Genomic DNA, 14,976 nt, shown 5'->3' with positions numbered 1-14,976 from the left:
TATTGTATCCAGGGACAAGCCAATTTACTGACACCTGGCTGCACATATCCTTGTTGTCAGGTCTGTTTTCTCTCGCTCTCTCTATTGGCTTACCCGATGATCCAATAAAGTTCCTACTACCAATGGGCCCATAATTGTGGGCGATGCCAAAAGCGTACCTAGAGTCAGTGTAAATGTCGGCCGTCTTACCTTCTGCCAGGTTACAAGCCTCAGCGAACACCTTCAGCTCCGCTCCTTGAGATGAACAAGAAGGTGAGAGTGGTTTCTGGGTAAATTACCTGGTGCCTCGTATCCTGTCTTGTACATACTGTATAATAAAATATCTCTTTATTACAAATTTACATTAGAAACCCATGTCACATATATATATATATAACATCTCAAAGGGGTGGCGTCTTCATCCTCTAAAATAAAACCACATTTTATACACTTCTCCACACTCATCTGATAATCCAGAATACTTTGAGAATCTCACTTTTATCAGGTTCTGCAAATACTTGATTAATACAAAAACAAATAAAAATAAAACATTCCTAAAAACTTTACATCAAATTAACAATGTCCAGACAAGTTTTTTATTTTTTTCCTTCTCCCCATCTAAATCTGTAAAGACTCATCTTTGAGTGACGTCACCTCTGCCTCCTGTGTAACTTTGCTGGAGGGGGATGGTCTCTTACACATTTTAGATCTCCTGAAACCAAATTAATTAACTCAAAACAAACCAAAATTGTACCTGATCAGTTCCTTCACCATTCCCCCCTTTGTGGGCTCTGCGAAAGTAATGTAGCAGAGTTCAAAACTACATCTCAACATAACACTAGTTTAACCCCCTGTAATGTACAACAGCCTGAAACAAAAATGACTTTTTCCTGACAAATACATTTGATCTTTACAATGATATAACTCATGTGTGAAATAAAAAAACAAAACAATTGTAGTTAGTTATTCAATAAAAACAGAAAATATTATATCTGATAACATTAATTACTGCAAACCAATAAACTGTATATAAAAATAGGGAACGGTGGGGGCACATACATTTTCAAAACCCCGTGTCTCACAGTATCTGTCGTTTAATACATCTGAATTATCAAAACACATGAAATCTGATCACATCATAACACATAAATATCGTAACTTTTATAAACAACAGCGCATGCGCAAAGAGAAGAAATTTATTTATGTTTGTAGACATTACTGATATATATATCTAGCAGTGCATATTGTAATCCCTTTGTCCCATCAGCCCTGCAGACTGCACCCAGTCAGCCCCCCTCCTCCACCCAAACACAGCACACTACATGGGGGAGGGAGGGGGGTCACACACTCACAGCTTCTCACAGCGTCTAGTCTCACAATCTTAACACTTTCAATGCCGGCAAAACAACATACGTATCTGCAATCATTCATCACACTATTGTATAGGAATTATCTACGTTCAAAACATCAACCACATAATTTGTAACAGTATCCAATCTGTCGGCCACCATCTCTATATTATGATGACGTGTTGTTTCATCAGTGAACTAGACTGGAACTTCTGTAAATAGAAAAAACACTACAAATGACAAAATTAACAAGGCGATTATTTCATACTGATTTGGTTGGGCCGGGCGTGGCCACATCAGGGGTGGGTGGTGGGGGGCAGCCTCTCCAATTGGAAACACAGTGCGCAGCTGTGAAGGGGGGGGTTTCCCACCAACAATGAGGACACACTCAACATGAGGTACGGAAGCCATTACCGGGCGTCGGCTGGTCCTGTTTTCTAATACATACAATACCTTTCTTATTCCTAACTTCCTCTTCTGCAAATCCCTCTAAAGCACTTTCCATCAATTTCTTCATTTTACTCACATACTGCTTCCCTTCTCTTCTCTTCATTAAATCATATGCCTAACAGTCTATATTATACACGTAATTTATATAACAATTTTCGGTCAACGACTCCCAGGCCTCGCCGGAAATATTAAAATTCCTCAGTCTACAGCCTCCGGTCCGCCGAAATATAATTTTTATTTAGACTCTCCGGCTTCGCTGGAAATATTAAAATTTCACAGTCTAGCTCTCCGGTCTCTTATATAATCTTTTATCTAGTCCCTAATTACCCAGAGGATGGTTAGCCGGACGCGACTAAGGTCTCACAGGTTTTTTTACCCTCACAGCGGAAAATATCACCTCTGTCACCTGAGATAATCCAGGAAATCAACAAAAGGGTTCTACAGATCGCCACAAGACTGTCCACTAACACAGATAAGACGAAGATTTATAAAATCAATTCGCTTACCGTGTTATTGCGGAGGTGATCAAATTCCTTCAGTGGGCAACTTTGAGTCCTCTGTTTCACCCTGTGATTGTCGGTTGTCCGAATTTTGATATTTCCTCGAGTGAGGTCCTGTTCGGGCGCCAAATGTCAGGTCCGTATATCAGGGAAGCTCCTTTCTCCCTGTCATTTCACACCGAATAACCACCTCTGTAAATTGAAAGCTGAAGGCATGCCCACACAGAATAACCACCTCTGTAAATTGAAAGCAGAAGGCATGCCCACACAGAATAACCACCTCTGTAAATTGAAAGCTGAAGGCATGCCTGGAAAGAAGTGAACAAGTCAGAAATGTTCGCTACACACTTTCCCTTCATCAGAAAAGAGGAGAACTGAATTTCATTCAGAACAAAGAAACAGACAGAGGAGACACATGCCCCTCCCTCGAGATGTGGGACTTGCTTAAGTCCCATTGGCTCCTCTGTTGTAAGTTTTCCAGTACATTCTCCTGCACACTCCTCTTTGCATTCCAGGGGGCGGTGTCTTCCATAGGCGTGTTATGCAGGCTCTTTGTGCTCCATGAATCCAATCTCTTTGTGTAATATACTGAATATATATATATATATATATATATGTAAGGATAATATTTTTCAAACAATATACATGGTAATAATCCCTGACAATGTTACCTGCAGTCCTATGTAACACCACAGATAACACAGTGATAACTCTCTGAGTACAGATAATGTAGTAGATGTTACATGCAGTATGTAACACCACAGATAACACAGTGATAACTCTCTGAGTACAGATAATGTAGTAGTGTTACCTGCAGTCCTATGTAACACCACAGATAACACAGTGATAACTCTCTGAGTACAGATAATGTAGATGTTACCTGCAGTCCTATGTAACACCACAGATAACACAGTGATAACTCTCTAAGTACAGATAATGTAGTAGATGTTACCTGCAGTCCTATATAACACCACATATAACACAATGATAACTCTCTGAGTACATATAATGTAGTAGATGTAAGAGACAAACACATGCAGAGACACAGACAGACAGAGACACACACACACACACACACACACACACACACACACACACGAACACAGAGACACACACTGTATACACACTATACACACAGAAACTCTCCATGTCTCCTTGCTGGCAGGATCACAAGTTTCTTTCAGGACCGGCTGTGGGCGGAGCTTCCTCCTCTGCTTCTCGGCTGTTACTTACTCCGTGTGTGTAACAGCAGAGCACAGAGTAGAGGCAGAGCCCAGTGGCGCCCCCTACATGCTGGGAGGGTGCAGCACGGGAGTGGACCAGTCCAGTCTCCTGACCTGAGTCATCTGACCTCATGCCACTGACGTGAGGTCAGGTGACAGGTAAAGTGACTGGACTGGTCCACTCCCTAGTCGTCACAGACCCCAGTCAGAGCGCCGCTGTGTGATTTTCCTAAAGCTGCTGCAGGTGTCCGACATACAGGGCGCCTATCAGCAGCGATCATCTGCTGCTTTGCGGCGCCGCCCCTTCCCTACCACCTAGTTGTATGTACAAATTTGCACAAATATATGTAAACACCATATATACACACTCTATATATATATATATATATATATATATATACACTACCGTTCAAAAGTTTGGAGTCACCCAGACAATTTTGTGTTTTCCATGAAAACTGACACTTATATTTATCAAATGAGTTGCAAAATGACTAGAAAATATAGTCAAGACATTGACAAGGTTAGAAATAATGATTTTTATTTCAAATAATAATTTTCTCCTTCAAACTTTGCTTTTGTCAAAGAATGCTCCATTTGCAGCAATTACAGCATTGCAGACCTTTGGCATTCTAGCTGTTAATTTGCTGAGGTAATCGGGAGAAATTTCACCCCATGCTTCCAGAAGCCCCTCCCACAAGTTGGATTGGCTTGATGGGCACTTCTTGCGTCCCATACGGTCAAGCTGCTCCCACAACAGCTCTATGTGGTTGAGATCTGGTGACTGCGCTGGCCACTCCATTACAGATAGAATACCAGCTGCCTGCTTCTTCCCTTGCATAATTTGGAGGTGTGTTTTGCGTCATTGTCCTGTTGTAAGATGAAATTGGCTCCAATCAAGCGCTGTCCACAGGGTATGGCATGGCGTTGCAAAATGGAGTGATAGCCTTCCTTATTCAAAATCCCTTTTACCTTGTACAAATCTCCCACTTTACCAGCACGAAAGCAACCCCAGACCATCACATTACCTCCACCATGCTTGACAGATGGCGTCAGGCACTCTTCCAGCATCTTTTCAGTTGTTCTGCGTCTCACAAATGTTCTTCTGTGTGATCCAAACACCTCAAACTTCGATTTGTCTGTCCATAACACTTTTTTCCAATCTTCCTCAGTCCATTTTCTGTGTGCTTTTGCCCATATTAATCTTTTCCTTTTATTAGCCAGTCTCAGATATGGCTTTTTCTTTGCCACTCTGCCCTGAAGGCCAGCATCCCGGAGTCACCTCTTCACTGTAGACGTTGACACTGGCGTTTTGGGGGTACTATTTAATGAAGCTGCCAGTTGAGGACCTGTGAGGCGTCTATTTCTCAAACTAGAGACTCCAATGTACTTGTCTTGTTGCTCAGTTGTGCAGCGGGGCCTCCCACTTCTCTTTCTACTCTGGTTAGAGCCTGTTTGTGCTGTCCTCTGAAGGGATTAGTACACACCGTTGTAGGAAATCTTCAGTTTCTTGGCAATTTCTCGCATGGAATAGCCTTCATTTCTAAGAACAAGAATAGACTGTCGAGTTTCACATGAAAGCTCTCTTTTTCGAGCCATTTGGAGAGTTTAATCGAACCCACAAATGTAATGCTCCAGATTCTCAACTAGCTCAAAGGAAGGTCAGTTTTATAGCTCATCTAAACAGCAAAACTGTTTACAGCGGTGCTAACATAATTGCACAAGGGTTTTCAAGTGTTTTCTAATCATCCATTAGCCTTCTAACACAGTTAGCAAACACAATGTACCATTAGAACACTGGCGTGATGGTTGCTGGAAATGGGCCTCTATACACCTATGTAGATATTGCATTAAAAACCAGACGTTTGCAGCTAGAATAGTCATTTAGCACATTTAGGGTATGTGCACACGGTAGCAGGCTTTTACGTCTGAAAAGACAGACTGTTTTCAGGAGAAAACAGCTGCCTCGTTTCAGACGTAAATGCTCCTCCTCGCATTTTGCGAGGCTTCTCTGACAGCTGTAAATTTTGAGCTGTGCTTCATTGAGTTCAATGAAGAACAGCTCAAATTACGTCTGAAAGAAGTGCCCTGCACTTCTTTTGACGAGGCTGTATTTTTATGCATCGTCGTTTGACAGCTGTCAAACGACGACGCGTAAATGACAGGTTGTCTGCACAGTACGTCGGCAAACCCATTCAAATGAATGGGCAGATGTTTGCCGACGTATTGTAGCCTTATTTTCAGACGTAAAACGAGGCATAATACGCCTCGTTTACGTCTGAAAATAGGTCGTGTGAACCCAGCCTAACAATGTATAGAGTGTATTTCTGATTAAGTTAATGTTATCTTCATTGAAAAAAACTGTGCTTTTCTTTCAAAAATAAGGAAATCTCTAAGTGACCCTAAACTTTTGAACGGTAGTGTATATATATGCTCACACACCACATATATACATCAAAAGCAAACACAGCCTTACCCTGTTGTGTACTGAAACATTTAGCGAAATGCTTGGAAGGGAGGTCAACAATGTCTCACTTTGTATGACCAGACAGGTCTGCATTTGCTATAATTTTGAGCATAATACCTAAATGTATTACATTATATTTAAGAATTATTCTTGTATTTAATCCTAGAAATGCCATTTTTTTAACGAATATAAGGTAATGGTTAATAAAATGGCTAAGAGGATTACAAGATTATGGATCTTGGCCACTATATTTTTTATAGTGAGTTTGTACCTGTGAACATGATGGATGTAGTAGCTTTAAAAGTAATGACTTCAGGGTGTGAATGTGCAGCAGAAGAATATGAAATAACATAAAACATTATGAACTTTTATGAAGACAAAATTGATTTTAAATTAAATAAGATCTTTTCTTGAAAAAGAATGTGTATCACGATTCTTATGGGAATTGGAATCCTAAAACGCAATAAAACCAAGAAAAACGACAGTATAAAAACGTCATAGTAGATCGTGGCACTACCAACTCTTGTGTCTGGCTTTAGTGATTTTGTTTGGTTATTCTATTATGGCTAGAGTATAGTAGCTGTCAGAATTGTGTGTGTGTATATACATGTGTGTGTGTATATATATATATTTATATATATATATTTATTTATTTATTATTATTATCATATTTATTTTATATTTACAGCTATGCTATTCCCCTTTGGTTATAGAAGGAAAAGTTTTGATTTCAGATGTGTGCCTTCAAGAAAACTCAATAAAACCAAGAAAAACTACAGTATAAAAACGTCATAGTAGATCATGGAACTACCAACTCTTGTGTCTGGCTTTAGTGATTTTGTTTGGTTATTCTATTATGGATAGAGTATAGTAGCTGTCAAAATTGTGTGTGTGTATATACATGTGTATATTTATATTTATTATTATCATATTTATTTATATTTACAGCTATGCTATTCCCCTTTGGTTATAGAAGTAAAAGTTTTGATTTCAGATGTGTGCCTTCAAGAAAACTCAATAAAACCAAGAAAGACCTACAATATAAAAATCTCATAGTAGATCATGGAACTACCAACTCTAGTCTTTTTGTGTCTGGCTATTCTATTATGGCTGGAGTACAGTAGCCATCAGAATTTAAAAACAAATAAATAGTAACCCCTAAAATAAATAGTATTTAACCCCTTTAGGACGCAGCCTATTTTGGCCTTGTGACACAGCTGAATTTTTCAAATCTGACATGTGTCACTTTATGTGGTAATAACTCCGAAATGCTTTTACCTATCCAAGCGATTCTGAGATTGTTTTCTCGTAACATATTGTACTTTATGATAATGGAAAAATTTGGTCGATAAATTCAATGTTTATTTGTGAAAAACACCAAAATTTGCAAAAATGTGCATTTTTCTAAATTTAAATCTATCTGCTTGAAAAACCGATAGTAATACCACACAAAATAGTCACTAGTTACTATTTCCCATATGTGTACTTTATATATGCATCATTTTTTGAACATCCTTTTATTTTTCTAGGACGTTACAAGGCTTAGAACTTTGGCAGCAATTTCTCACATTTTCAAGAAAATTTCAAAAGGCTATTTTTACTGGGACCAGTTTAGTTCTGAAGTGGTTTTGAGGGCCTTATATATTAGAATCCCCCAATAAATCACCCCATTTTAAAAATGCACCCCTCAAAGTATTCAAAACAGCATTCAGAAAGTTACTTGACCCTTTAGGCGTTTCACAGGAAATAAAGCAAAGTAGAGGGGAAATTTACAAATTTCTCTTTTTTTTGCCGAAATTCATTTGTAATAAAAAAAATTGTGTAACACAGAAGGTTTTACCAGAGAAATACAACTTTATATTTAATGTCCAGGTCCTGCAGTTTTTAGGAATATCCCACATGTGGCCCTAGTGCCCTAATGGACCGAAACACCGGCCTCAGAAGGAAAGAAGCACCTACTGGATTTGGGGGCCTGCCTATTTTTAGATTATATTTTAGGCACCATGTTGGGTTTGAAAAACAGTGGAAACTCCCCAAAAGTGACCCCATTTTGGAAACTAGACCCCTCAAGGAATTTATCTAGGGGTATAGTTAGCACTTTGACCCCACAGGTATTTTGCTATATTTATTGGAGTTAGTCTGTGAAAATGATAATCTACTTTTTTTCTGAAATAACATAGAAAGTTTTAATATTTACAAGGAATAAAGAAGAAAATGCACCCCAACATTTGTAAAACATTTTCTCCCGATTACGGAAATACCCCATATGTGGTAATAAACTGCTGTTTGGACCCACGGCAGCAGTCAGAAGGGAGGGAGCGCCATTTGGATTTTTGAGCGCAGATTTTGCTGGATTGTTTTTTAGTGCCATGTCGCGATTGCAACGCCCCGGAGGGAACAAAACACTGGAAACTCCCCAAAAGTGACCCCATTTGGGAAACTACACCCCTCAAGGAATTTTTCTAGGGGTATAGTAAGCATTTATACCATACAGGTTTTTTGCAGAATTTAGTAGAATTAGGCCGTGAAAATGAATATAAACATTTTTGTCCACAAAAATGTTGCATTTTTTCATTTTCACAAGGGGTAAAGGAGAATAAGTCACCCTAAATTTGTAACGCAATCTCTCCCGAGTATGACAATACCCCATATGTGATATTTTTTTAATATAAATTAATTAACCTTTGCAGGACTAATCCTTTTTTACTTTTCCATTTTAGTTTTTCACTCCCCGCCTTCCAAACGCCATAACTTTTTTATTTTTCCATAAATTGAGCGGTGTGAAGGCTTATTTTTGGCAGAACGAGCTGTAGTTTTGATTGTATCATTTTTTGGTACATGCAACTTTTTGATCACTTTTTATTACATTTTATTTAGAGCTTCGGTGACCAAAAACAGTGATTTTGGCATTTTAAATTCTTTATTTCTTACGGCGTTCATAATGCGCTATAAATGACAATTTTACTTTATTCTGCGGGTCGGTACGATTACGGCGATACCATATGTATATAGTTTTTTTTATGTATTTCAGCGTTTGCACAATAAAATCACTTCTTTATAAAATAATTTATTTTAAGGGTTTGTTTTTTGCGGGACGGGCTGTAGTTTTTATTGGTACTATTTTCGGGTACATGTGACTTTTTGATCACTTTTTATTCTATATTTTTGGAGGGGTGGTGACCAAAAAATAGTGATTCTGGCATAGTTTTTAGTTTGTTTTTGTTCACCGTGTGATAAAAATAACATTATAGTTTTATAGATTGGGTCGTTACGAATGCGGTGATATCAAATATGTGTACTATTTTTTTAAAGATTTCATTTTTTCCCTATAATAAGTGACTTATTATAGGAAAAAAAAATATTTTATTTTTACACTTTTGTAAAACATTTTTATTAACATTTTTTTTACTTTTTTCTTTACTTTTTACACTTTCTTTTTTTACCTGCAGCTTTGATCGCTGCTAGAATACATTACACTACCTAGGTAGTGTAACGTATTCCAACTGTCAGTGTGACGTCACAGTCACTCTGACAGTTAATCTATGAGGACCAGCAGAGGCTGGTCTCATAGGTTTGCATACATGGCAGACCCGGAGGCCGTTGTCTGGCCCCCGGGTGCCATCACAAGAATCAGCAGCCCCCACAATTGCATGGAGGTGCTGCTGATTTGCTACAAACCCCCTACATGCGGAGATCGCAATCGAGCCCCACATGTAACGGGTTAATTGCTGAAATCAGCGGCAATGAGCCGCTGATCGGCAACAGTGGAGTGTCAGCTGTCAGGGACAGCTGACCTCCCGGTTCCCGATGCACACTGTCGCCTACACTCTCACAGACACTGTCATCGATAGTGTGCATCGCGAACGGCAGTGACGTCCTGTCACTCTGACAGGAAGTCTATCAGGAGGCTGGTCCTCATAGGCTTCCGTACATGGCAGACACGGAGGGCATTACTTGGCCTCCGATCGCCATGCTAGCCATCTGCAAACCTCACGATTTAATTGTGAGGTCTGCCGATGTGCTAGAAACCCTTAAATGCGGTGATTGCAATCGATCACCGCAATTAAGGGGTTAATTGCCAAAATCAGCGGAAATAAGCCGCTGATCGGCATACAGTGGAGTGTCAGCTGTCAGGGACAGCTGGCCTCCCGTTCCCGGTGCACACTGTCGCCGACAGTGTGCATCTGGAACCACACAGTAACTGTACGTCCCTGTTCGCTAAGACTCTGGCCACATGGACGTACAGTTGCGTCGTGGTGTGCCTAGGGGTTAAAATATGTAGGTGGGATTCAAATTTTTAACAACAGGTTCTCTGTTTTGCCAACAAAGACGCGTCCGTGAAGGTGTGGTTCGCGGTGTATCGCGTCATGGAAAAGGATTCTAATGATCAAATAAATATTACGATATAAGATTACAATATGCCAAACACACCCTATATTAAAGTGGACGCTAAATAAAACCACACTAGGTATATAATTACATAACAAACATACCTACCTACCCACACTCATTATATTAAACTCACCTATTATGTATAGACCCATATATTCACATTAAATATCCTAAGTGTGTTCAGCCCATTTAGTAAGGCTGTGAACTGTGAGAAGGGTGGAGGACAGTGCGGCGTGCACAGTAAGGCCTCATGCACACAAACTTATTTTTTTCCTCCCGTAATTACTGGCGTAAATACGGGTCCTTTGTCACACGTATTCGACCCGTATTCCACCAGCATTTATGGACCCGTGCCCGTAAATACGGGTCCGGTGTCACCAGTATTCCACCCGTATTTACAGACCCATTTTCTCTGCACTAATCGGCACCCCTTCTCTCTATCAGTCCTGGACAGAGAGAAGCCCTTTTGGGGAGAGTTTCCGCAGCGATTGAAAGTAAAAGAAGTTCATACGTACTGTTGTCTTGGTGACGCATCCCTCTTTTAACATCCAGTCCGACCTCCCTGAATGACGTGGCAGTCCATGTGACCGCTGCAGCCTGTGATTGGCTGTAGCGGTCACATGGGATGAAACGTCATCCCGGGAGGCCGGACTGGAGGAAGAAGCAGGTAAGTTAACTTTTAATACTATTAACTGCAGCGGTAGTGACTGTCCCGGGTGCTGAAAGAGTTACTGCCGATCAGTTAACTCTTTCAGCAACCTGGACAGTGGCTATCCCCTGACGTCGCCTAGTAACGCTCCCGTAATTACGGGTGCACACACGTAGCCACCCGTAATTACGGGAGCCCCATAGACTTCTATGGGCCTGCTCGTGCCGTTATTACAGCCTGAAATAGGACATGTTCCATATTTTCCAATGGCACGGGCACCTTCCCGTGGCCAATAGAAGTCTATGGGCCCGTAATTACGGGCCATAATTACGGCTCGTAATTACGGGCTTTTTAGGTTCGTGTGCATGAGCCTAAGCCGTGACAAATCTCCTGGCTAATGCACAGATATAGTGCCAGAACCAAGCACAATACATACATACACCACCAGAACCAAACAAAGTACATAAATACAGCGCCAGAAGCAAGCTCAATACATATATACAGCACCAGAACAAAGCTCAGTACCTATATACAACATCAGCACAAATATAGCTCAGTACAGAGATTATTTGCAAATTCTGTTTTTCAAGGCGGTTTTTCATACAGATGACCTGTCCACAGGATAGATCATCAGTATATGATCGGTGGGGGCCCAACACACATACCCCGCACTGATCAGCTGGTCAGGCTGCCTCCGGCACTGTAAGTTAGGCGGTGGTCGGTGCCCATATATAGCCCCCTGTAGATCATGCCCCTTATAGAGCCCCCTGTCGATAGTATTCCATATCGAGTCCCCTGTAACTAGTGCCCCCAGAGAGTCCCCTGTAGATAGTGCCCCCTGTAGATAGTGCCTCCTGTAGATAATGCCTCCTGTAGATAGTGCCTTTAACACTGCCACTGAAAAAACATGACATGCTCACCTGACCCAGTTCCCGCGCTGTCCTCCAGCAACGCAGGTCTGGTCAGAAACCAGGCCTCATCCAGCGGAATGATACAGACGAAACGATGACGTCATTGTGCCGACTGCATCATTGCTAAAGCGATGAATGGCAAGACAGGGAACTGATAGATATGTGCCCCCCCCCCCCCAAAAAAAAAAAGAAGTTCAGATTGTTCAGGGTCTCATTGTTTCTTTAGTTGAAGCAGGTTGCAGGGCTTACAAAACGATGAAACCCCTGTGACAGTCATAATATCTGAAGTAACAATTCTAGAAACTACACATTAACTTATTGCTGTATATAGCAACAAATCAGCCTGCAGCTTTTGTAGATATGTTTTCTCTTAATAGCTCAATCCTGAGCATAAAAATCTCATCATTGCTTTTAGAGGTTTTAGACAGGAGAAAGTCGATCAAATATATGATGTTTAGTTGGAGTCCTAAGGAACTAAAGACTCTTGGTGTAGAACCACATAAGTTTATTAAAAGGGTGTGTCCACCCATTTAAAGGGTATGTTCAATTTATTATTCTTTTCCCATTCCATTCATATTGTTACATACTCTAGATACATGTTCAGAGGTCAGAAGTGGTTTAAGAGTAATGCTATTACTTTGGTTTTAGCTCAGCAGCTTCAAAAACAGATGCATAGGAACCAAGCGGAGAGCAGTCTTGCCGTTAATGCGGTAGATCAAGGAGATCAGAGAACATCAACATATGACTCAGGTAAGTTTATACATTGTTAATGTGATTTCCAAATATAAATAATGATATATTTATTTTGCCTAAAACCCTGACATATTTAGGTCACCAGTTAATTACATTATTTTCTATGTGGTTCATTTCAGAGAAAAGGTCATACATTGTATAAATCACATAACTATTTTTAGGCTATGTTCACACAGAGTTTTTTTGCGTTTGCCGTGTTTTTCGCTGTGTTTTTCTCCCGTGACCATTGAGCGCCGCGGGCAAAAAAACGCTGCGAAATACGCTTTCTCTGCCTCCTATTGATGTCAATGGGAGGTCAGAGATGTAAACGCCCGAAGATAGGGCATGTCGCTTCTTTTTCCCGCGAGACGGTTTTTCCACTCGCGGGAAAAGAACGCCTCCGCCTCCCATTGAAGGGAGGCATTTTCTGACATTTTTTGGCGCGTATTCCGACGCTGTTCCCGCGTCAAAAAATGCGTCACAAAACTCAGTGTGAACTGGCCCTTAAAACGCCACTATTGCAGCATAATAAATCACTATAACCAAAGAAATCCTTTAACAAGTAAAGCCATAAACTCAAATTCAACATAAAGAAAATAATCAACTAATCTGCTCACAAAGTAAATGACTTACCCCTTATAAAGAAGACGTGACAGAATAATTAAAGGGAATGTAAAAAGAGAAAATTACGTATTATTTAAATGTTTATGAGAACAAGTGGCCATGTTGCTTACAGCAAGCAACAACAAATCAGCTTTTATTTTCCTGAGTAAATTAAATAATGAAAGCTGAAGCTATGGATATCAAGCATGAGTTAAGATAGAGGAAAGCGGGTACCATAGCAAAAATTTGGAATAGGACCTTTTTCTGATGCTTGTTGATGACACTATACACCTACCCACTTGAGGACGGTGCGTGTTTGCACCAATCTTCCCCAATCTTTCCATGATCCTTGGTTGATTCCACACCCCCTCATTTGCCAACGTTAAAGGGACTATAGAGTGGGGATCCCTGAACAAATTCTCACCACCCATTAAAATAAGTTATAAGGCTAATCTCAGCTGAGCTCCCTCTTTCCAGGAGCCTCATAGTAGCCAAATGTGCTGTTTTTAAGTTACGTACGCCATTAAAAATCCAAGGGTTTTTTTAAAAAAAATTTTCTCAGCAACTTTTGATACATAAGGTCCAATGTGCTTTTTAATGCCTCTGCTTCTAGTGATTCTGCCAGTAGTTTGTTAGCAATAACTCAAGTGAAAGTGTCTACAAATATCTTGCTTGGCAGAGCCTGATCATCAGTCACTTATCTCTGCACAAACACTTTGGCGAATACCCCTCTAAAGTGATAAAGAGCTAAAGATAAAGCCAAAAAATTACTGTCAATGATTCGGTGAGTTTCTAGAGCCATAAAATTAAACTAATAGCTTTTGTTTTATTGTTATACAACATGATATAAAGTTCTGCAGCAAAAACTGACTGATCAGATTGACAACCAAGAGATGAAGCTAATTCTTCTCCAGCGGAATGCTGAAAATATCTCATCAAGTCTGAACAATGTACATAGAACACTGTATTCTCTAGAAGAAAAAATCAATGCAGCTGATAAGGAGAAAAATCTGCCATCATTCCTAAAAGGTAAATATGCAAACCAGTTCATAAAAATTGTATGTCCCTCTAGATAGAAGATTTTAAACTATTTATTTCTATCTCAGCTGTTAGGCATTCTGTATGAGATTTTATTTAAGGATAATTTCCTAAAATTTTATTTCACATCTTAATACAAGTCCTTAAATCTTCTCCCTGATTTAATTCTGTCAAACCATGTTTTAACTATATCCCTTTTTATTTTTTGGAAAGCTGGCTGACAACTAATAAGACCACTATTACAGCTCCCACATAAGTTCTCAATTAGACCTTATTTTCGGCTACAGCAATGTCATACTTGTTGAATATCTGCCATGGCATTGTGCAGGCTTTAATGGATTATCTCCTTATGGGTTATCTTTTTTGTTAGAAGGACCCGAAAGTTGATCACAAGGTGTCCAATTGCTGGGACCACCAGCTGTATTCTGTAGGGGAACCAAGCAGCAAGTATTTAAATCCCCTGTAGCCACCACCACATGAAAGTAGAAGCCTTGCACAATGCCCATTGGGTACTATAGAGAGAGAGCAAAATATATGCTTTTTGTTGTTGCTTTCTGCTCTAATTTATGGAGTTTATGAATGAGGAACTCCCCTTTATTAATTTAGTATTTCCTAATAGGGTATTTTATGGGTTCTCTAAATCAGACAATGTCTTTAACATGCACGTCTTCATTGTGAAAAAAAGT

General features: G+C 40.0%; 1 protein-coding gene across 1 annotated transcript in view; it reads left to right on the top strand.

Annotated features, from left to right (window-relative positions):
- The window catches only part of MMRN1 (multimerin 1), a 121,886-nt gene that overhangs the window by 79,516 nt on the left and 27,394 nt on the right, over positions 1-14,976 (top strand). The window contains exons 4-5 of the mRNA XM_075849775.1: positions 12,566-12,667; positions 14,105-14,281. Coding sequence (XP_075705890.1) covers positions 12,566-12,667; positions 14,105-14,281 — 279 coding nt within the window. The remainder of the gene's footprint in view (positions 1-12,565; positions 12,668-14,104; positions 14,282-14,976) is intronic.

This window comes from Rhinoderma darwinii, chromosome 1 (assembly GCF_050947455.1).
Source record: "Rhinoderma darwinii isolate aRhiDar2 chromosome 1, aRhiDar2.hap1, whole genome shotgun sequence".
Lineage (NCBI taxonomy): Eukaryota > Metazoa > Chordata > Amphibia > Anura > Rhinodermatidae > Rhinoderma > Rhinoderma darwinii.
Note: the sequence above shows the minus strand (reverse complement) of the source record. Positions and strands in the feature narration are given on the sequence as shown.